The sequence below is a fragment of the Coenobita brevimanus genome, chromosome 23 (assembly GCF_032717465.1).
Source record: "Coenobita brevimanus isolate Jiangsu-jjx chromosome 23, ASM3271746v2, whole genome shotgun sequence".
Lineage (NCBI taxonomy): Eukaryota > Metazoa > Arthropoda > Malacostraca > Decapoda > Coenobitidae > Coenobita > Coenobita brevimanus.
In genome coordinates, this window is record NC_136976.1 from 44,555,911 (window position 1) to 44,578,569 (window position 22,659).

Consider the following 22,659-nt stretch of genomic DNA (forward strand, 5'->3'; position numbering starts at 1 on the left):
GTCCCTTCATTCACAACCCGTCCCTCAAAATAATCAATGTTTTACTTTTGTCTACATTTACTTCCAGACCCTGAAACTCACAGACGTAAAATACATGACACCAGTTTAAGATTACGTTCACTATTAGTACGCTACTCATCATGTGCTTGGATCAGTTCTGAAATATTTGCCCTCCATTATTTATTATCACATCCACACCCGTCTCTGCAACTCTTGCTTTGCCCTTCATTATGATTCCGTCTATATGTGTACTGTATATTTATCGATCTATATATCCATATCTAATTGTGTGTGTGTGTGTGTGTGGAGAGAGAGAGAGAGAGAGAGAGAGAGAGAGAGAGAGAGAGAGAGAGAGAGAGAATGTAGAAGGTAAACACAGACACACACACACACACACAGACACACGAGAGAGAGAGAGAGAGAGAGAGAGAGAGAGAGAGAGAGAGAGAGAGAGAGAGAGAGAGAGAGAGAGAGAGAGAATGTAGAAGGTAAAAACACACACACACACACACACACACACACACACACACACACACACACACACACACACACACACACACGGTCAACAAAATCACCCTTTAACGAAGAGAATGTCAACAGAGTAAGGAAAGAAGGAAGGAGGGGAAAAAGAGGGAAGGGGAAGGAGGGGGGGAGGCAGAGCGCGAGAAAATTGAAGCAGGGGAGAGAAGGGGAGGTTAAAAGGGAAGGGAGGCAGGAAAGAAGGAAGGAAGGAAGGAGGGAGGGAAGGAAGGAACGAACGAACGAACGGAGAGAGAGAGAGAGCACCATCACTCAAGACCACAATATCCTTTCGGGCGTCAGCTGGGCCAGAGAATGTAAACAAACTGAGCGTCTTAGTGAGAGAGAGAGAGAGAGAGAGAGAGAGAGAGAGAGAGGGTCGGTCTCTCTCTCTCTCTCAAGGGGAGGTAAACAATACAATAAACTATCTATGAATCCAATTATCTAACTACCTTCCATCTATATAACCATCAATCTGAGTGAGGGTCAATCTTTCTTTCTATTTCCTCCCATCTCCCAGCATATACTCCCTAACTGTGTGTGTGTGTGTGTGTGTGTGTGTGTGTGTGTGTGTGTGTGTGTGTGTGTGTGTGTGTGTGTGTGTGTGTGTGTGTGTGTGTGTGTGTTATATCAGTATTTACAAAAGGTTTTATTGTGGTTGTCGTAATTTTCTCTTGTAAGAAAAAGATGAAAAAGAAAAGGAGGAGGAGGAGGAGGAGGAGGAGGAGGAAAGATTAATGTGTGGAAATAAGTTGAGGATTAAAATAACTATGAGCCAGACAACGTTACATAGATACACAGACCACATTAACATTACGGTTTTTACTAGTTACTGCGACCTTGCAACTAACATCAACACATTCATAATTTCGTCAAGATTTCTTTATATATAATAAAATATGTATTCTCTCCCCCACCCTACACCCTCTCTATCAGTTGTACACGCCACAGGTGGGAACAACATCTTGCACGACCAAAATACCTGAAGAAAACAGCATACAACACTGGCCAGCAATGCTGAAGATTGTAGACACTGTTGTACCGACATGCAAAAGTACTATGCCACCGCACTGTGTCTGAACTTCACCATATGTACTGTACCTAAAGTGAAGTGTGTTTAGGCTTTGATCACCAGCGAGTGAACATCAAAGCATTCATATGATATTATACTCACGTCCTGTTTCAGGCATAACTGCTGACGAATAAATTACTTCTTGTAAAGACACCATTATCAAGTAATGATAGTGTGGTTAAGTAATATCATCTACGTACGACTGACTTACTGACTATGGACACCATACCAGGTAGCTGCACTAGTTCATGTCATAATTAGTTATGTCTACATTAATTCTGTGGCTTTACTGTAGGTTGTAGACCATTGCTTTGGGCCGGCAATGTTCATGAACCAGCATAAATAATTGTGTATCCCCTGGTAATAAATACCTATAGTGATTTAATCCGCCCTGTCCCGGCTGATTTTCCACCACTGACTCCCTCCAATCCCGACCAATTTAGGAAAAAAAATTTTTTGTCTCAAACCTCCGCTTTTGGTGAGAAACATCGAAAATTCATAGAGAATGCGCTCACCTAAGGTTTAAAATACTCGATAGTGGTAGAAGTACCCCGTACCTTACTGGGTTTTCTATCAGGGTGGCTCCAAAGAAAACGAGTTCTATGGGAGGGTAACTCTTCACACCACTCATAAACGGTATTTATTTATTTATTTGGTGCAAAATTATATGTAGTACGAGAGTATATTGGTTTTCACACAGTAACATAGGCAATATAAGCATTGTTTCACTCACCAAACACATCAACATACCTGACCTTTTTTGGCAACATTGCCTGATCATCATTTCAGACTGTTTCTTCCTCTAATGCTACGTAAACTTTGTCCTCCACATTGTCATCGATTGGGGAATCATTCTGGCCCTGAATTTCGTACCGTGACATGTCTTTACTGGCCAGGTCACTGGTAACAGGTGAATTGACGAGACAATGGCGTGCAGGGGGGGGAGGGAGGTCATGCGGGGTAAGGCATTGTCCCTGCCTGGCATCTTGTAGAGGAAGGTGTCCCGTGTATACGTACCAAAAATCACAAGCAAAATTTGAAAATTGTTCAAATTAGGGATCTTGCAACTGCTGCGCATTTATATACGTCAATGGGACTGACAGTGACAAAACGTGTGGACGTATATACACATCAATGGGACAAGGTGGGTTAAAGCACTCAATCAATTTGCCTTTGATACAACGCTTGGAAGGAGGCTTCTCGGAGTTTCTTTGTACATTTATCTTCTCGGAGTTTCTTCGTACATTTATTACTGTATTAGACAAAGGAAATACGTTAAACAACAGTTGCTTCAGTGAAAAATTCAGAACTGTATAACACAGGTACTCAATGTGTGTTGTAGCATAATCTAGAAAGCATTAATATTCATACTAGAAAACAAAAATATTCTAAAATGATTAAGAAGTAGGAATGGAAAAAGTGCACAGATAAGAGATGAAAATGGCACAAAAACAAGAGAGCATTCAGGATGGGAGGAGATTTGGAGACCTATATCCATTACTACATTCCATACTTTAGCCACAAACTTGTAGCTTGTGGAATGTAGTAATGGATATAAGTCTCCAAATCTCCTCCCATCCTGAATGCTCTCATGTTTCTGTGCTTTTTTCATCTTTTATCAGTGTACTTTTGCCATTCCTACTTCATAACATTCATTTTAGAAGAAAATTGATGTTTCTAGTTTATTACCTTTCATAGAAGTATGATTATGCATAAAGGAAGTGTTAGATTTGGACTGTTACATGCATAGAATGATTTCAGCATTCCAAGCATCCAAATCACATTACATGTATCATGTGATCTGATTTGGATCCCTCTCTTACATGCACAGAATGATTTCAGTATGCATGTGGGCATTCTGAGCACACTTAGGTCTGGTGCCAAGCTGAGAGATTGGGAGATATAATCATAGGATAAAATAATGACAAATTAAATTGAAGTAAAATGAGAAAACAATGACAAATTATTATTTTTTTTTTATATTAAAGCCTGGAGTACAGTCCCAGAATGCCTTGCTCCCTGTATGCTGACTGATAATTATGAGAAGGTAACGTGGTCTGTAGCACTGTTTTATCACACTTGGGACAAACATTAGATATAGTGCATGTACACGCGCACGCATGCATAACACCGTGCAGGCATGCATGTATGTGTAACGGAGAAGTATCCTGAATTGCATAATTTAGGCTTAGTCGTGAAAGTCAGTAGAAAACTAGATCGCTTCTCAGGACTGACTGGTATTCAAGGTAGTGTTTAACTTACTGTTAGCCTTCTACACAAAAGCAGAAAGCACTGTTGTCGAAAAGCAGAAATAAAGTTGAGACCTGGAGAATAACGCAGTAAGCTGTAGCTAGCTATGGTAATTCAGACTGGAGTTGATAGAACATAGCGCCATTGGTACTGAAAGACTAAAACGAGGGTGCCTTCCCGTGGAAAGAAGTGTTTTGGTAAGTTCTTTAACTGTAGACGAACTGTAGCTAACCAATTTTGTGCAAAATGGAGTACTTAAGGGGGACTGCAATGCAGTTTTCAGGCCGTAACTTGCGAACCGTTGCCTGAATACTTTTCTAAACATGAAAAGAAACACCTGCACTTGACAAGCAGCGTTTTGGTGTATAGTACGCTTGCATAGGCCTTTTTGTTTTGGAGTTATAAGTGATGAAGAAGAAAAAAAGAACAAAATCGATACTTTTGTGGTTCGATTTTGCGACTCCTACGAAGGCTAGCAAGACTTTGTGAGTAGTTTTGCACTTGAATAGTGAAGGTCTTTTAGTTCATAAGCTCTGAACTGGGCTCTGCAACCGTCTTTGTGCGAGAGCTTCTATAGGCTACCCTATGTACAGGACGCCATTATGAACCTGCGCCATTCCTACTTAGGAGTCGCTACCGCACTCAGTGATAATCTCAAGACGTCTGTAAAAATAAATCCCAACATTATGCTTCCTGGCTGGACTAGTTTTTTGAAAGTTGTGAAAATCTGAACTCTGATAAAAATGTCCCTCCCGCATCCGTCAAGTAGGGAGTGTTTGATCATTTCTCCTGTTACTTCACATCTGAAAACCCAACAACGGTTCCCTTCTTGTACACTCTGACAGTTTTTACAATTAAATGGCAAATTCCAATCTTCCGATCATTTACAAGATTTACTGATTTTTGTGATACTGGCGGGGAAGCCTTCACGTGGTGGCACAGTGCACCCTGGTGGAGCAGCTGCAGCATCCACCCTGCACCTCGCCGTGGAAAGGACCTGGACCGACCCTAGTGAAGCCCTGTATACCATAAAGGGGTGCCAGCTTCCTACACGGTGATGTATTGGACTGTACTGTATCTGAAGGACAGCTCCACAGAAACAGCAGCTTACCTATGGTCAACGGGTCTGCTCGGCCAGACTGAGGTTAAACAGCAACAACAAAAACAAAGAGAGAGAGAGAGGAAGCTCTCATCTATATGCCGGGGAGGCCAAAGGTGACATTTATGTTTACGAGGTAGGTATGTAGGTAGGCAGATGGAGACGTAGGTAGGTAAGTAGGTAGGTAGGTATGTAAGTAGGTGGATATGTTACGTTAGTTAGTTAGTTGGATGGATGGTAGGTAGGTAGGTATATAAATAAGTAGGCATGTAGGTATGCAGGTAGGTCGGTAAGTAGGCCCGAAGGTAGGCAACCAGGAAGATAAGTAGATAGGAAGGTAGGTCTGTTCGTAGGTCGGGTGGTTGACGATGTCTGGTAGGTAGGTGGGTAGGGGAGTAGGTATGTACGTTAGCACGAAGGCGTATTTACAGGAAGGTAGGTGAGTAGGTAGGTAGGTAGGTAGGTAGGTAGGAAGGTAAGTAGGAATGAAGGTGGGTTGATCTGTTGGCATGCTGGATAATTAGCTGCATCCTAATCTGGTAGGTAAGTAGGTAGGTAGCTATGTGGTGTTAACAGGGAGATGTACTTACAGCAGGTAGGCAGACAAGAAGGTACGTCGATAGGAAAGGGGAGAAGGAGGGAAAGGTGTATGTGGGTAGGTAGGTAGGCAGGTAGGTGTTAGCTGGGAAGTGTACTTTCAGCAGGTAGGTAGGTAGGGAAGCAAGAAGGGTACGTCGGGACGGAGGGAGGGAGGGAGGGAGGTAGTTTGTTTGTTTGTTTCCTCCGACAAGGAGAGTGTGTTTTCACCCCTGTTTGTTTGTTTGTTTGTCTGTTAACAGGATTAGTTAAAAATTACAAAGAGAGATTTGTATCAAATTTGGTGGGTAGATAGCCCATGTCCCTGGGAACAATCGATTAAGTTTTGGGACTGATCCGGATCGTATTACAGATTCTGGATCCGGGAAACACATTTTGTGAAATCTTAATCCGTGATGAAAAAACCAAACCCATTATGAAGAGTGGTTTGGATTACCTTGCCCTTGTCGGAGAGATGCGCTCCACTGAGTGCCCCTCTAGTTCTTTGTTTTTCAGTCTGTTAGCAGGATTACTCAAAGCTAAAAGGGAGATTTGTACCAAATTTGGTGGGTAGATAGCCCATGTCTCAGGGGACAACCGATTAACTTTTGGGACCGATCCGGATCGTATTACAGATTCTGGATCCGGAATTACGTTGCCCTTGTCACAGCTATGCGCTCCACTGAGTGCCCTCTACTTTGGTTGGTTGGTTGGTAGGTAGGTAGGTAGGTAGGTAGGTTGTTTGGTTGGCTGGTAGGTAGGTAGGTAGGTAGGTAGGTCGGTCGGTCGGTAGGTAGGTAGGTACGTCGGTAGGTAGGTAGGTACGTCGGTAGGTAGGTAGGTAAGTAGGTAGGTTGGTTGGATGGTTGGCTGAGAGGGAGGATTAGCTGTATTTTAGAAGGTAGGTAAGAAGGTGGGCCTACAGGCAGGCAAGAAGGTTAGGAGCGTGGGCCTGAAGGTAGTAAGTAGGTTAGCAAGAAGGTATACTGGCGGGAAGGTAGGTAGGCAGGCAATCACAGGCGGGGACATCCCTATATAGACATATAACGTTGGACAGAATGACAGACGAGTAGACAGAATCACAGACAGACACCGCCACTACATATGTACCCGAATCGACGCCAACTTTAAAACCAAACATTTTCACTTCTCTTCGCTGATATTTCACCACCGCTAAACCCTGCCCATCACAACGCTAACTTTATAGCTAAAATAATGGTCGGGAATTATGAAAGAGTTATCCCATTGGTTTGAATATATCGAAAATAAATGGATTGTGTTTGAAAGACTGATTTTATATGTGTTGCAAAATGCGAATAAAGTTTTTGACAATCCACGTCTGCCTCATCTGTCAACTCATTTTCGTTTATTTGAATATTTTTCTGTGAACACTCCGTTACCATACACTTTCGGAGCCAAGTACTGATATTTGCGGGGCCCAGCAAGTTTGTCAGAATTTTATGTGGGAGGTTCATACTGACTCACTAAAAATTCAAATTACAGTATATTCCTGTCCGCAGTTTTACTTGATAATTATATTTGTCTCAGTATAAAGAACTGTGCAATTATCTACATGTCTGCTTGTTTGTATATAAGTAGGTCTGTGTATCTACCTATCTACTTATATACTCTTACATCAATCACTCAAATTATGTCTACTATTCTATAGCTATATTTGCGCCTCTCTGCATATCGTCGCCAATATCTCTTCTTATTCTCATGTACAGTGTTCATGTCTATTGTATCCGACTATTAGCTCCTTACATACAGGTATCTATCCATTGTAACTATTTTTTTTAGTGCATCCCACTCTGGACAAACCCGAAGTTAGAAAGTCCGTTCCTGAGGGCTACTAGTTAACCTGCGCACCAAGGAACAGCTCTGCACACACCCTCACACGTCATCACTTGGGGACTAATCAATCATCATCATCATCATCCGGACCTCCTTTCCTACCCTAGGGCAGGGCGAGGAGCAGCAACGTCCAGACCGCCTAAGTTTGCCTAATTCAGTGGTCCACGCTTCCATTCACTCATCATTCAAGCCCAAGGAATCCTGTCTCCATCAGACAGGCCAAAATAATTTCACCACTTCTGCATCTTCACATATACTTGGGCACTAATACCTAACGTTTATACTGTCATATGTTACATGTATCCTATTCACCATATCTCCCACATCACCACTCAGGCACTAACATCCACTGTCTTTATTGTGATACGCTAGAGACATCTCATTCAAGAGTGGCTTGACGATACTAGCGGGGATATTTTAAAACACTCTGAGGGACCGTAGGGAAGAGCGAAGAAAACCCTTTTAAACCCTTCACTACGGGAATATTTCTCTTAAGCCAGGCGGTAATAAGAATAACAGGCGCGTTAGCCGATCTGTTCCACATCATGAAACCGTCAAGAAGTGAAGCCGAGGGCAGGAGATCGTAAAGGAATGGCCGTGGTGAACAAACGACTGGGAGGAACGGACTAGGTTTTTGGTGGGTGGTGGGGCTGAGGCAGGAATGCATACACTGTGAATATAAGCGTTTTAGGATTAGTGGTTTGAGGACAGTGAAGGTTTATTTCAAATTATCCTCAAAGAATAAAAATCATCCGGGAAGAAAATAAAGAAATGGGCTTGAGAAGAGGACAATGTGAGGTGGATGAAGTGGTACTGTGGCGGGGGATGGGGTGGCACCAAGAGAGTATATCCTATGAAAATAGGTGATATGAGTGCAGTGAAGGTTTATTTCAAAAGTTTCTCCAACAACAACAAGGTAATATCATGATGCTCTCGTATACCTGCATCACAACACACAGGTACCAGAATGACTTCCAACTACTAATGGTATAATGGAGATAGTTTATACCTACATCACTACTATGGGTCTCTCCATAGTTGAATACAGTCACTAGTCGAAAACAATAACAAAATAAAACAACGTGGTTGGAATGAAGGTGGTAATCATAGTCTTTACATCCGGTAACACAGTGTTTTTTGCAACCTTACGACGATGCCACTCACCTGAGGATAAACCTTTGACCTGAAAGACTCACATAAAGCCTTCAGCAATCCTGCACTACAAGAGGTCTGTCCTTACTTGAATTATATTTTCTGCGGAATAGAAAAAAAGGGGGGAGGGGAACTGATGATGCGAGTATAAAAGCACTGAGTCCAGGGCGCACCTCCGCCAGCCGTGAACTGGTATAAAGCTGCACTGTGTACTTGTCTTTGGGTACACCGTCACCACACTGTAAGTACTTCAGCCTTGACTCCATACCAGTATCACCACAAATGTCCATATCTATCCTAACATGGGCTGTTCTTTCATATGGTGGGAAGACGAAGATATAGACAGACAGGGTAAAGGCATACTTTCCAACCACCACCAGTTAGAATCTCTCTCTCTCTCTCTCTCTCTCTCTCTCTCTCCACCATTCTTTCAATCCCCTTTACTACTCTGTTTCCCTTTTTCCTCTACTACACAACCGGAATCAAACGCATGGGTTTTAAGGAATACTTACCCACTTGAACATGCAGTTAATATCCGTAACACTAAGTGCGATACTAAATTTCTTACTATATTACTATAGGCATGTATACTACTACTACAACTACACAAACAATACTTTTTTGTTTAAGGCATATTGTGTACCTTATTATGGGTTATCATTATGGGACTTAAAGAAAACACAAAAAGGTCAGATGCTTAGCACATCTGAAGTTGCACATGCTAATGCCATTAATGTACCAAGAGTAACAAGTAATCTCAGTGTGGCTAAGGTGGCTGGTCTTTTTCTGCTAAGGCATCATGCAGCATGCACACAGGCAAGGTATGTGAAATCTTAATTCTAAAAGACGAGTGTTTTACTTAGCGTGAATACCTCTGGCATTCATTTTCTCCAGCTTTATAAATACCAGTGAAAAATGCGATAACAATATTACGTGTATCAAAACTGATATAATAAATCCAAGGATATCCTGGAGTCAAAATCATGAAGAAATAAGGAGGACTGGAGGTTACTGTGTGAACAAACAAAAAATAATAATGAGGGAGTTTGAATTATTTACACTACCCTGTGCAGTGATGATGCTAATATGAACTGTATATATATTTGCACTGGAGTATTTATTTATGTGTGGGGGTAAAACAAGATAGTTTTAACTAAACATTTTTATTGATTGAATCTGTGAAATTTTCCTTATCTTGTTTTAAATAATAATTTAGAAGATGAGATATTTATTTAAGTGAATGTTTTTGCCTCTTGTGCCTCTTACTGTATATATGTAAGTTAAATATTATATACGAAATAAAGTTCATTGCCTGATTAACTGACTGAAAACTAATACTATCTCTACTACTACTACTACTACTACTACAATAATAAAAATAATAATAATAATAATAATAATAATATTAATAATAATAATAATACCGTAATCATTGATAGATATCTGATTAAATTAAAGTTATTAATTGGTCTGTAATCAAGGTACACAGCACTAGAGGCTCAGTAAATGCATTATCAATACTTCCTCCCTAATAAGCTTCCATCAGGCATTAGTGCAGAGGAGGGAGAGTTAGATGGATAGCGAGGACGAGAGACAAGTTATGAGAGCACGGGAGGGAGGATGAAGGAGTCCTGGGTGGCTGGAACAGTGGGAGACTGGAAACAAGTAGAGGGACTAGGCAGGAGAGAATAACTGCGGAAACTGGGTGAAAGAAGAGGAGGCAGATCGAGAATGAAGTGGTAAAATGAAGATAGGAGAGGATATGAGAGACGGTGATTGGAAGGGGAAGAGGGACGCAGAGAAACAGAAAGCGGAATACGGAGGGTATGTATGAAGGAGGGTACAGATGAGAGAAGACGAGGCAGACAGAGATCAGGGTGCTACTGCAGGACACAGACACCATAACAACAAAAACGACAACAATAACACTACCAAGCACTACCAGAAAACACAGAAAATAAAGGTTAACAGACAGACAAAAACACCACAAGCAACAACAACAACAACTTGCAAGCACTACACAGACACAAATAATAAACAAAAGAAGCTGAATATCTAGGAACTGACAAGGACTAACTACAAGGAACAACAAGAATACAATAAACTACAACGATAATCAGATTTGCTACTCACGGTCAAAGCTCCCTACAGTGGGGAAACAAGGGTCATTACTACACACGTATTTTTTATATATATACTAATCCTACGTATAACATTACTTTTAATACAAGTTAAGGATCCAGTATAATTTATCAGCTACAAGAAGAAAGAAAATTAAGTAAGCCCCACCCCTAACTACACGGGCTGCTTGTGACTGACTTCTATATGTTGGCCACAAAGAGAAAGAGTCTGAAAAATGACTGCCACTTGGAGGGTCCGAGAAGCACAATATATTCCATGTAACTTTTTGTAAGCAAGTAAAATAAACAGAATAAACATACTGGCTCACCCTTTGGCATGTAAGGATACAGGCAGGTTTACCTCTATTAAGGAAATTGGTGTACGAGCCAATGAATCAAAATCTTACCCCATCCCTGGCAACGGTCCACGGGTACAAATATCTGTGTATCATGAAAGAAGGATCCACAAGAACCACAACTGTCACCCAAGTTGTGAAATTCTGGAAAATTTTAAAGCTAGTGTAGTGCCTCGTTCCTCACCTGACGAACCTGTGTGTGTGTGTGTGTGTGTGTGTGTGTGTGTGTGTGTGTGTGTGTGTGTGTGTGTGTGTGTGTGTGTGTGTGTGTGTGTGTGTGTGTGTGTGTGTGTGTTTCCAGCAAGCTCTAATGTTGGGATGCTTCTTGACTTATTTAGGTGGCAATTTTTGTTTTTTACTTTCTCATAATCCTATGTTTACTAAGCAATTAATAACAATACATCATCGTTCATTACACGCATTTCTTCTAAGGTAAACTGAAGACTAATTCTGATAATAGATAACTTTAAAACTTGTCTAATCTTTCTGATAATGTTGCTGGATGGTTGTACATGTGTCTACTGATTCAGCACAGTCGGCTACCACACAACGAGCAATTTGTATGCAACACTGCTGAAGGGGAAAAGAACACTTGTTTTCCAGTTCCTTCTGTTTGGATTTGCCTCTGACTGAACCCTAATTTATTACAACCTGTATCCGTCCCTGTCCTACACACAGCTGTTCGACACAAAGTATATCGTACCTTTGGTGTGCTGTGAAGTGGGTGGATTATAATTCATGCATGATTATGTCTGGTGGTCTAATGGCAGATGATTCAATATGTATGTAATTACGCGCAGTGATTTCAGCCCTGGACACGTGGCCGGAAGTTTAATGTCATGTTAAATGCTGCCACGGAAGTTGGCTGGTCTCCCACCCTTACATGATGTGGACTATGGTACTCCTGCTTTCGGTCCTCCTACACCATGAAGGGTAATTTGACACTGGATGTTTTAATTTCTCTTAGTAAATATTACCAGATGCTGAGTAAATACTTCTGTGATGGGTGGATGCCAAGCACACAGGTGGAGTGGGTCAATGGGCGGGGCTTACCAGACCTATACATCTACAACACCTTTCCAAGGATCACCTTCAGTTCTGTGGCGTCTTGTATTCTACTCTGTTTTAACATGATTTTACTCAGTTCAGTAGGGGCCTCTTGAAGTATTAAGTATGGCCTTAGGACAGTTTTTTTTTTTTTTTTTTTTTTTAATAAGTTGTATACAATCGTGATAGAAAAAATAAAGAAAAAAAAAGTTGCCACTGGACTGAAGACACGACGTTTCTATTAACAAGGCAAATGTTGGTACACTAATGTCACTAATATCACTTATATATAATGTTTATCATTAGTTATGCTTCTATCAGTAACTACACTAACATACCACAGCAGTAACTTCTCTAGACACTTAATTCAAGTACAGTACTTACTACAAACAACAGTACTTTTAATACATATGGTTTTATCTCTACATACACAACAGAGGTAACACAGACTTCAAATGATATTTATACGATACTTTAATTCAACATGTATGTAATGAAACTACACCCATCTCAACTTACACTTAGGATTTAAGCTGCTACACACTGCAGTACACAGTAGTCTTGCATAACGTCGATTTCCTTCCACTATACATTTAACACTTAACATTACCATCTAAGCATTTTAGATTCATTTCTAGATACACCGTAAGACTTAAGTGCACTGAACAGCACTATTACTACGTAAAGGCTAACAGCAAGATGGTTATTCCCGTATACACTTAATCATTTTAAAGTAATCATCAATCCTTACTTATAAACCTATCTTCCTACTTAACCATTTGAGCTCAAGGATGTGTTTTCCGTTGTTTGAAGTTATCACACGACGAACTGATTCCATAATTAGGTGTGTACAGTATTAAACTCTGACATGGACAGACGTACTTAGAGCAACAGCTAAGCTTTCCAGTTAGAAGAGTCCTGCCTGCCATGAACATAACCGTAAAAAGGGCAAGAATAATATAAAAAGTACGTTCTTGGTCTCAAAGAGTTAAATCAATATTTACTTAAACAGCACTTCTAAATACGTGCACAAATATCAACAAACACTCAAAGTTATACTAATGAAGCACCAGGGGATTAGAACACCTTAACACTTATCTTACACCTGGTTCCGCCCTGAGAGAGAGAGAGAGAGAGAGAGAGAGAGAGAGAGAGAGAGAGAGAGAGAGAGAGAGAGAGAGAGAGAGAGAGAGAGAGAGAGAGAGAGAGAGAGAGAGAGAGACCATTAAGCTACTGGTCTACATCGTCTTCTAACTGTACGATAAAACAGGATGTCTGTTTATAAAATGCTCCCTATTTATCCCAAACGCTGTTAAGATTTTAAGTTTAACACACACACACACACACACACACACACACACACACACACTCTCTCTCTCTCTATATAATACCGCATTAGATTCGTCCCTAGAGAGAACGTCAACTAAATCCTACTGGCTGACGCGTGGGTGATCCTGGTAATGGAGAGCTGTGATTGGTGGCCCGTGCGCCAATCAGCGGCCGGCCCACTAAAGCAGAACTCTCACTCAGTTTATCGGCTCGCGCCTAATCCCAGAGTTCATCCAAGATCCCACTCAAAAATATGCTTGGCAGGGTTCACTTCAACAGCTAAATATCACTCCTCCAACCACTTCAAGCTGCCTCCCCTCCTGTTCTCCGTCTCTTTCTTCCATCCCCCAATCTGCCTTCCTATTCTAAGCCTTCCCTCATGCTCTCCTCCACTTTTATCACTCCAACTCGTTCTCAGCCTTCCTCTCCTCATTCTTCGTAAACTTTATTCACTTTCTGCTACCCTATTATTCTTCCAGCATTCCACATATAAGCAAGACTGACAACATTCAGAAAGAATGAAAGATGTTCTCCACACTGTTACAGCAGACTCACATGCTTCCGTGCAAACTGTCATAATAATTAAACATACACCTGTGTTTATACGATCTGACTCTTGGCACCAAAAATGCCTTCACAATGCTTACATTAAAAAATGGAAAAGGTGTCTAAGACTGTTTGCCAAAGGAATAACTCTGCCAAGTTGGAAGAGATCTGATGAAGAAAGATAGGAATGTCGCCAAGCTGAAAAAGTGTTTAGAAGAAAGAAATGAAGGAAATACTGTAGCTCTCCAAAGTCTGGTGTGCAAACTAATAACAAATAAGCAGTCTACCTAAAAAAAATAATAATAATAATAAGCAAATGAAACCTGTAAAACCAACGATGTTTAAAAGTTTGGGGGTTCAGTTCTCTGGTCATCATCATCATCATCATTACCATCCCAAGCTGTATTGTACACACAATAAACGACATCGCTAACCACAGACTGGATGCGGTCAACTGGAAAGGAAGGAAAAAAAAAAAATCTTCCCACAAGCAAATGGTCAAAGTCACTCTCCTCTTCATTACGATGAAATGTTAATTTATAATATTTTGTTCCTTCCACCTGATCTTAGCTTCGGGCGACCTATCTACGCAAGTAAAGAATAAACCTTACCGTTCTGCAGTACCATGACGTTCTTTATTTTGTTCTTTCTATCCCCGTACATTTTATATATATATATATATATATATATATATATATATATATATATATATATATATATATATATATATATATATATACCTGTAAAATACTGTTTTCTGTGGGGGTTTTCTCCCAGTGAAACAATGAAAAGTTACAAACGATGTTAATCAATAACTTCCACTATTTCTGTAGTCTGCTGTATTATATTATTGATATCTTAAACAGTTTATTTTGTTTTTAGAAGCGGTCTCGAGATAAAGGTGTTAAAATGTAAATGACAACTAATAAAATTGAAAACCTTATACCGATAATAAAAAATAAACACATTTCTCACCACGAACCTAACTACCTAAAATTGCATACCAAACATTATACAGCACCAGCATTTGCCCACACTTACCCGGAACCCTAAACTGACCAACACAGCCTTAAATATCACCCCTTACCTACATTCGATCTGGACAGGACTGATCCCTGACAGTTCATACCCTAAAATACAGTAGATACTTCTATAAATATACCTGTCATTCCCTAAAATAAACCATTCCTTAAAATTTACATGTTATTCCCTAAAATTTACTTGTCACTCCTTAAAATTAAGAGATTATTCCCTAAAAATAAGTGGTCGTTCTAGAAAATTATTGTCATTCCTTAAAATAACTATACACTCTTTAAAATTAACGAGTCAGTTTATAGAATTAACTAGTCACCACTTAAAATAAACGAGAATTTCTTAAAATCAACTCCTCTCTCCTTGAAGTTAACTAGTCACAACCTAAAATCAAAGTCACACCTTGAAATCAACTAGTCATTTGCTAAAATAATTACTTACATCTTAAAATTAGTCACTCCGTAAAATGAACTAATCAGATCATTTAAACTAGTCATTCCCTAATATGGAGTAGTCAGTCGATAAAACAAATTAATTACTCTCTAAAATGAATCAGTTGTCCCCTAAACATTACTTAACACTTCCTATATGTAATGAGTCACTTGAATTAATTATTCGCTCCCCAAAATAAATCTGTCACTCTCTAAACCCAAGTCACCCCTTTATTGAACAATTCAGTCCCTGATATTACCACATAATTCCTAAAATTAATCGGTATAATTTCCAAAATGAACCTGATAATTCATACACTGACCCTAGCAATCCCGAAAATGATCCGGTTACTTCCTAAAATGGACCAATAAGTCCCTAGTGTTAACCTGCAATGTTTCCTAAATCGAACCAGTCACTTCCCACTATGGATCTGTTGGTGCTGTTGTAGTTGCTTAGCTCCAGCGTGCCTGGCGGAGCAAATTCATTGATATAGTAGGTATGCTACTACCCCTATGGGGTCGTCATACAAGTTGCTCACAACACTGGTGTTTTGTCTGCATCTTAGTGTAACATGTACAGTGCAGCGCTCCACTACATGTTATGTCGTGCGGGTTTATTCTACAAGCGAGCGTGTCATCTGTGATTCCACCCAGACCGAACCTAAGCTGGAAACTAAGGAGGGACAGGTGATGTCATGATCCAGGTCTTGGTAGGTGTGCTCCATAAACTCTATATTTAGGGATATCTCTAATGGATGAATGTTGGGAAGGGGGACTTGCATTATAGTGTCCTGATCGAAGGGCTGTATTGCCCTGAGCATGAAGAAAGTATGTTTCTTCAATGCTAGTGTAGGAGTGTCTGGAGGTGGGATGTTGTTAAATGAGTCTAGTAATGTCTGTGTGGTAACTGCTTGATGTGCTTAGTTGTGTTGTGTGCTGGCGCAGGCTGCCGCATACGACTGTGTGTCTCTCCATATATATATATAATCTCTAACGAAGAGGACTTTAGCTTTAAAGTGTGAGCGAGCTGTGGAGGTGGTTTGGTGCAGCCAATGGTGATGTGTAGGGTGCTGTTCTGTATGGTCTGTAACGCGGTGTGTGTTAGCATTGGTGCCAATGACTGGAAGACATAGGGCATCACTGATCTAATATACTGTTTGTAGGTCAGGCAGAGTGCTTTTTTTTTCTTTTTTGCTGCCCAAGGTCTGTTCCTGCAATTCCCAGACAGCACTGAGTATGGGGTGCACTGCCTCTCGATGTCTTGTATGCGATCTTTGAAGGTGAATCCAGTGTCATATGTCACTCCACGGATCTTAGTGGTGTGTGTGTGTGTGTGTGTGTGTGTGTGTGTAACAAAGGTATATTGTTAATTGTGATGTTAGGGGAGTACCTGTGATTATGTTTGCTGCTGGTGATGAGTGTGGTGGTGGATTTGGGTGGAGCAACAATCAGCCTGCAGTCCTCGACCCACGCCTGACGAGTGTTGAGGTAATCTTGCTACACTGTACAGGCTGTGTCTGTCATGTACTGTGAGGTTGTTATGGTAAGGTCATCTGCATGTGAGGCAATGTTTGTGGGTGGCTGTAGTGTGATAATGTCATGTGTGTATACAAGTAGGCTGAAGAGTGTACGTGAAAGACAGAAGCCTTGTGGAACTCCATTATGAAAGTTCAGTGTTCGTGATGACTTGCCTTGGAGTGTAATATAGGCCTGTCTACCAGGTAACCAGTTGGCAGGCCAGTGTTTGTCGTTGTTGTCCATGTCTGCGTTGTTGATTTTGATGTAAGATTGCGTCGGGGGATGGCAAGGCTTTAACAATGTCTATTATTTAAAAAGGTGTACATTGTGCGGGTTGTGTAGAGTTGATGCCGTCAGATGCATACTGTGCGAGGTTGATTACTAAGGTTTGTGGAGTATTGTGCTCTAAAACCGTGTTGTGAGAGCGCAAGGGGGACATGAGGTGTGACGTTGTTAAGAATTAAACATTCGGTTATCTTGGATGGCGTGCTGGGTGGTGTTATGAGTCTATCAAACAAGGGTGTGTTGGATCTTTGCTTGGTTCATGTACAGCGATGATTGTTCCAGGTTTCTACATGTTGGGAATGCTACAATGTGTATATGAGTAGTGCTGATGTTCTGGTGGGGAATGTACATGTTGAAAATGTTGATTTCTTGCATGTGACCAGACTTAACATTGACTGACTGTAATTCTAATGTGGTGTCAATCAGGAAAAGTGATTGTGTAGTCTGTGTTGTGTCCTTGATGAGGATGTCTTTGTGAACGTTAGTAATGAGACCTCCTTCATGTCCATTTGTTCTGACTGTGGGGATGTGTGTATAGTGTCTGATGTGTGGCGTCTTCTGTGCGCGTGTGGGCTTCGTTTACTATAGATGTGCAACGTGTATGTTGTATTTGCGAATAAAGGATTAAATTTGCTGTGCTTTGGATCGGAGGCCGTTGACACTGCGTCGTAGTATGTTTATGCTGTGTGTTCGATGTGGTGCACAGCTTGTTTCGGTCTGTGTTGTGGATGTAGTGTCTGTACACAGGAACTGGGTTGTGGTGGCAGTGGTTGTGTGAGGTGGGGGTCGTTGGGGGGAAGCGGCAACTGTGTTTGGTATCACAGAAGGAGTGTTTGTGGAAGTGTTGCTCCTGTCACGTACCTATGTGCTGTGGTGCTGTCTGGTATTTGGAAGTACACCGTAGTACACGAGGTGTTGATCCATTTTCTGCGAGAACCGAACTGAACAGATCCATGTGTTCGTTTAGCGTTTGTTATGTGTAAGAAGGAAACTGGGTAAATGTGCCATGTTTCGGCACATACGTCAAGTATGAGGAGGAGGGAAATGACTGGGAAGGGCCTTTTCCCTTTGTGTAATAAATGGCGTAGCGAGCTGCTGCCCTCAGGAGACGGCGCCCTTGCAGGACGCAGGATTGCCTGGGGAGGTCTGACTCACAGACCTGAAGTCGCAGGTGTTCCTCCTCGTCTAGGGTACACAATGCCACGACGGACAGGTTCCCCTCCAGCACCAACTGGATCAGTAACTTCCTAATTTGGTCCAGGTGATAAAATATACGTGTCTAAAATGAGCCAGTCCCTAAAAATAACCAGTGAATTCTTAAAACAACCAGTTTGTCCCCAAAATGAATCGTTCCATCATGTACCGAACCAGGAACTCCCTACAATGAAAGTCGGTCCGTAATTTCAATCGGACAGTCCCACAAATGAACCCATCAGCCTCTGTACCCCTACAACGAGTCAAACACGAAAATAAACCACACCTAAAACTACCCAATCAGACTCCAGAATAAGTCAAAACAGAAAATAAACCACTGTCGCTAAATTAAACTAATCAATCCAAATATGAAGTTAATTGCTCAAACGAACAAATCATTTCTTTACATAATACCAGGTACAGTCATTTCTTTAAATACGCAAACTACCGTACTTCATCAATCCACTAGCTCCTTTAAATGAATCAATAAAATGAACACACCAACGCAAGAAATCCCTTAAGTGAACTCGGCAATACTTTACGTTCCTATAATGAATTCACCAGTACTTTCATTTCAATACAGCCATCAATTCTTTACATCTTTAAACTGAACCGTTAATCTCTAAGATCTCTTAAACTTAGCTCATCAATCCTTTATATCCCTAAAGTGAATGACAGAAACCCCGAAGTACATGAAAACTGATCGTATTCATCTCTTATATCCCTACACTGAAGCCATCATTCCCATGAACTGAGGCACTGAATCCTATATATCCGAAGCACTGAATCCTACATATCCCGCCAAACACTTAAGCCTCTGCAATGAACCTGCCAGTCATTTACATCCCACAATTACTCAACCAGTCCTTCATCCTCCAACACTGAACCCCATCAATCACTTAAATCGTTAAAAGGATGGAATAAACATCAGTCCACTTAAACCTCACAAATAACAACACATTCGGGCTCCTTTACCCACAACTTCTTCCTTAGAGACAGTCCATCCATAAACACTATATACATCAAAACACTTACGGATTCATTTAGGTCCATCTGCTAGCCTTCAGCATCGCCTAAAACTTAGCCCCCACCATCACCTAAAACTTAGCCCCCAACATCACCTAAAACTTAGCCCCCATCATCTCCTAAAACTTAGCCCTCAACATCACCTAAAACTTAGCTTTAAACATCACCAAAACTTAGCCCTCAACATTACCTAAAATTTAGCCCTCAACATTACCTAAAACCCAGCCCTTAACATTATCTAACATCTAACCCTTAGCATCAAAACCCTAGTCTCTAAAATCACCTATCCTAGCCCTTAGGATTAAGAAAACGAGCCCTTAAGATATCCTAAAATTCTCTCTCTCTCTCTCTCTCTCTCCACACACACACACACACACATAGTAAGATAAATAGATAGACAGACAGACAGAGACAGATAGATAGATAGATAGTCCAATTAAATATGAAAATAGTTCTCTTGTGGTGAGAAATACAGGCTAGTACAAACATATATTCAAATTAAAGTGTTCTACGTGAGAGCTAATAACATACATACATAAAAGGAAACACGTGTATAAAATTGGTATTATATTTAACAGGTAATTACCAAATGAAGAGAGTCATCAAAAAGTAAGTAACCAATAAGATCTTTACTTATTAAAACTTTTATAACAGGTATTTCTCCAGTTTTCTGCATCTTCATTTGCAAAGTATTTTTATAATTGCTACTGGAGGTGATATGTTTCCTGTGATCTATCTATCTATTTCTATATCTATCTATCTATCTGTGTGTGTGTGTGTGTGTGTGTGTGTGTGTGTGTGTGTGTGTGTGTGTGTGTGTGTGTGTGTGTGTGTGTGTGTGTGTGTGTGTTCTTACCTAATTCTTACCTAATTGTATCTTTACAGGAATGAGTCAAGCTCGTACTGTCCCGTGTCTTAGACCATATTTATCGTACATATCCTTAAATTTGTGAATTGTTTTGGCACACACTATTTCATTCGGCAGTGCATTCCATTGATCAATTGCTCTGTTTGGGAAACTGAATTTCCTTACGTCTTTATCACCTCTCTTCTTATGCAGTTTTTTGCAGTGTCCTCTTGCTGATGCTTCTCCATATGTTAAGTAATCATTTATGTCTATTTTCTCCTTCCCTGATATGCACATATATAGCATTATCATGTCACCTCTTTTCCTTCTCTCCTGTAGTGTTGGTAGATTCAGTTTATTTAGTCTTTCTTCATAGCTTAGGTCCCTTAAGCTTGGTATCCATCTTGTAGCGGCCCTTTGAACTTTTTCAATCTTGTCTATGTCCTTTTTGAGATGAGGAATCCAGACTACTGATGCATATTCCAGGGTTGGTCTAATGAATGATGTTATTATCCTTCTTAGCATGTCTTCATTTATGTATGTGAATGCTATTCTCATATTTGCAAGCAGTGTATACATGTTCCGTACCTTCTCGCTGATGTGGTCAGCCGGAGATAGTCTGTTATTGATAATCACACCTAGGTCTTTCTCTCTTTCTGATGTGTATAGGGTTTTATTTCCTAACTTATAATCCCAATCAGGTCTTTTTCCACTTTTACCAAACTTGATTACATGACACTTGTCCACACTGAATTCCATTTGCCATGTACTACTCCATTCATGAAGTTTATTTAATTCTTCTTGTAGCTCCCTACAAGAGTCTGTGTTAGTAATTCTCCTTTGAATTTTTGCATCATCTGCAAAACATATTCAGATAGCTCTCATTTCCAGTGTTACTGTTTATATCATTTATATACACTAAAAACATGATTGGTGCCAGCACTGAACCCTGTGGTACTCCACTAGTCACTTCTTTCCATGATGAGTAGTTTCCTCTTAGTACTGTTCTCATTTCTCTTTTTATGAGAAAGTCTTGCATCCAACAAAACAGTTTGCCTCGAATTCCTCCTTGATGGTACAGTTTCCATAAAAGTCTTTGGTGTGGTACTGTGTCAAAAGCTTTCTTGAAATCTAAATAGATACTGTCCACCCATCCTTCCCTTTCCTGTATTGTGTTTGTTACTCTGTCATAGTAGCTCAACAGATTAGTAACACATGATTTTCCTTTTCTGAAACCAAACTGTCTTTCTGTTATCATACTGTGTTCTTCTAGATGATTTACCCAAGCTTTTCTTATAAGCTTTTCTAATACCTTGCTTACAACACTGGTCAGTGATACTGGTCGGTAGTTGAGTGGATTTTGTCTATTTCCTTTCTTGAATAAGGGGACAATATTTGCTTTTTTCCAAATATCAGGTAGGTTACCTTGACTCAAGGATTTCTTGAAAATTAAAAATAATGGTTTACTTAACTCCTTTGCACATTCTCGTAATACCCAACATGAAATTTCATCAGGACCACTTGCTTTTCCTCTGTCTAATCTAGTTAACTCCTCCTGTATTACTTTTTCTATCTATCTATCTATCTATATACCTAGGCTGCTTCCCCCAAGGAAAGGGAGGTAGCCGAGACAGGACGACTCACTCTCCATTTACTCATCCATTCAAACACATTCATTTGCATCTTAGCCCCAAAGGGGAGAACGGACAGATCCTCACCTCACCACACCGCACAAGGGTCAACTTTTTCTGCTATTTGTATATCTGGTAGTATGTGTGGACATGCATGTTCCACATAGTCTCCCTCAAAATTTTTTTCTTCTGTAAAAACTTATTGGAAATTCTTATTTAGTGCTTCACAAATATCTTTCTCTTGTGTATAAGTGATTCCCTCGTCCGTAATGGATTGTATTATATCTTTTACTTTGGTTTTGCTTCTGATATAGCTGTAAAACAGCTTTGGTTGATCACTACTTTTATTTATTATATCCTCCTCAAACTGTTTTTGGGCTTCCATCCTTATTCTTGTATAATCGTTTCTTGCCTGTTTGTAATTATTATACGCCCTTTCACTATTGTGTCTTCTGTATCTATTCCACAACAAATCTCTTTTTTCTTTTGATTTTTTACATTCTGTATTGAACCATTTCTGTATTTTCTTATCTGCTTCTTTGTGCTGTGGGATGTACTTCTGGACTCCTATTTCATAAAATTCACAGAATTTTTTATATACAGCATTTAAATCTTGTCCTCTAAGCTCATTTTCCCAATCAACTTCTAAGAAATACTTCTTTAGGTCTTGATAATTTCCCTTTTTATAGTTAGGCTCTTTTTGTAACTGTCATTGCTGTTTACTATGTCATATGCTATCCTGAAGTTATAATTTAGTACTGCATGATCGTTTTTG

At 40.2% G+C, this 22,659-nt stretch overlaps 1 protein-coding gene across 1 annotated transcript in view; it reads right to left on the minus strand.

Annotated features, from left to right (window-relative positions):
- Positions 1 to 22,659, minus strand: part of Eip63E (cyclin dependent kinase Eip63E) — a gene marked incomplete at its 5' end in the record, with an annotated part of 709,236 nt that overhangs the window by 355,436 nt on the left and 331,141 nt on the right. The window contains one exon of the mRNA XM_080266993.1: positions 10,656 to 10,667. Coding sequence (XP_080123119.1) covers positions 10,656 to 10,667 — 12 coding nt within the window. The remainder of the gene's footprint in view (positions 1 to 10,655; positions 10,668 to 22,659) is intronic.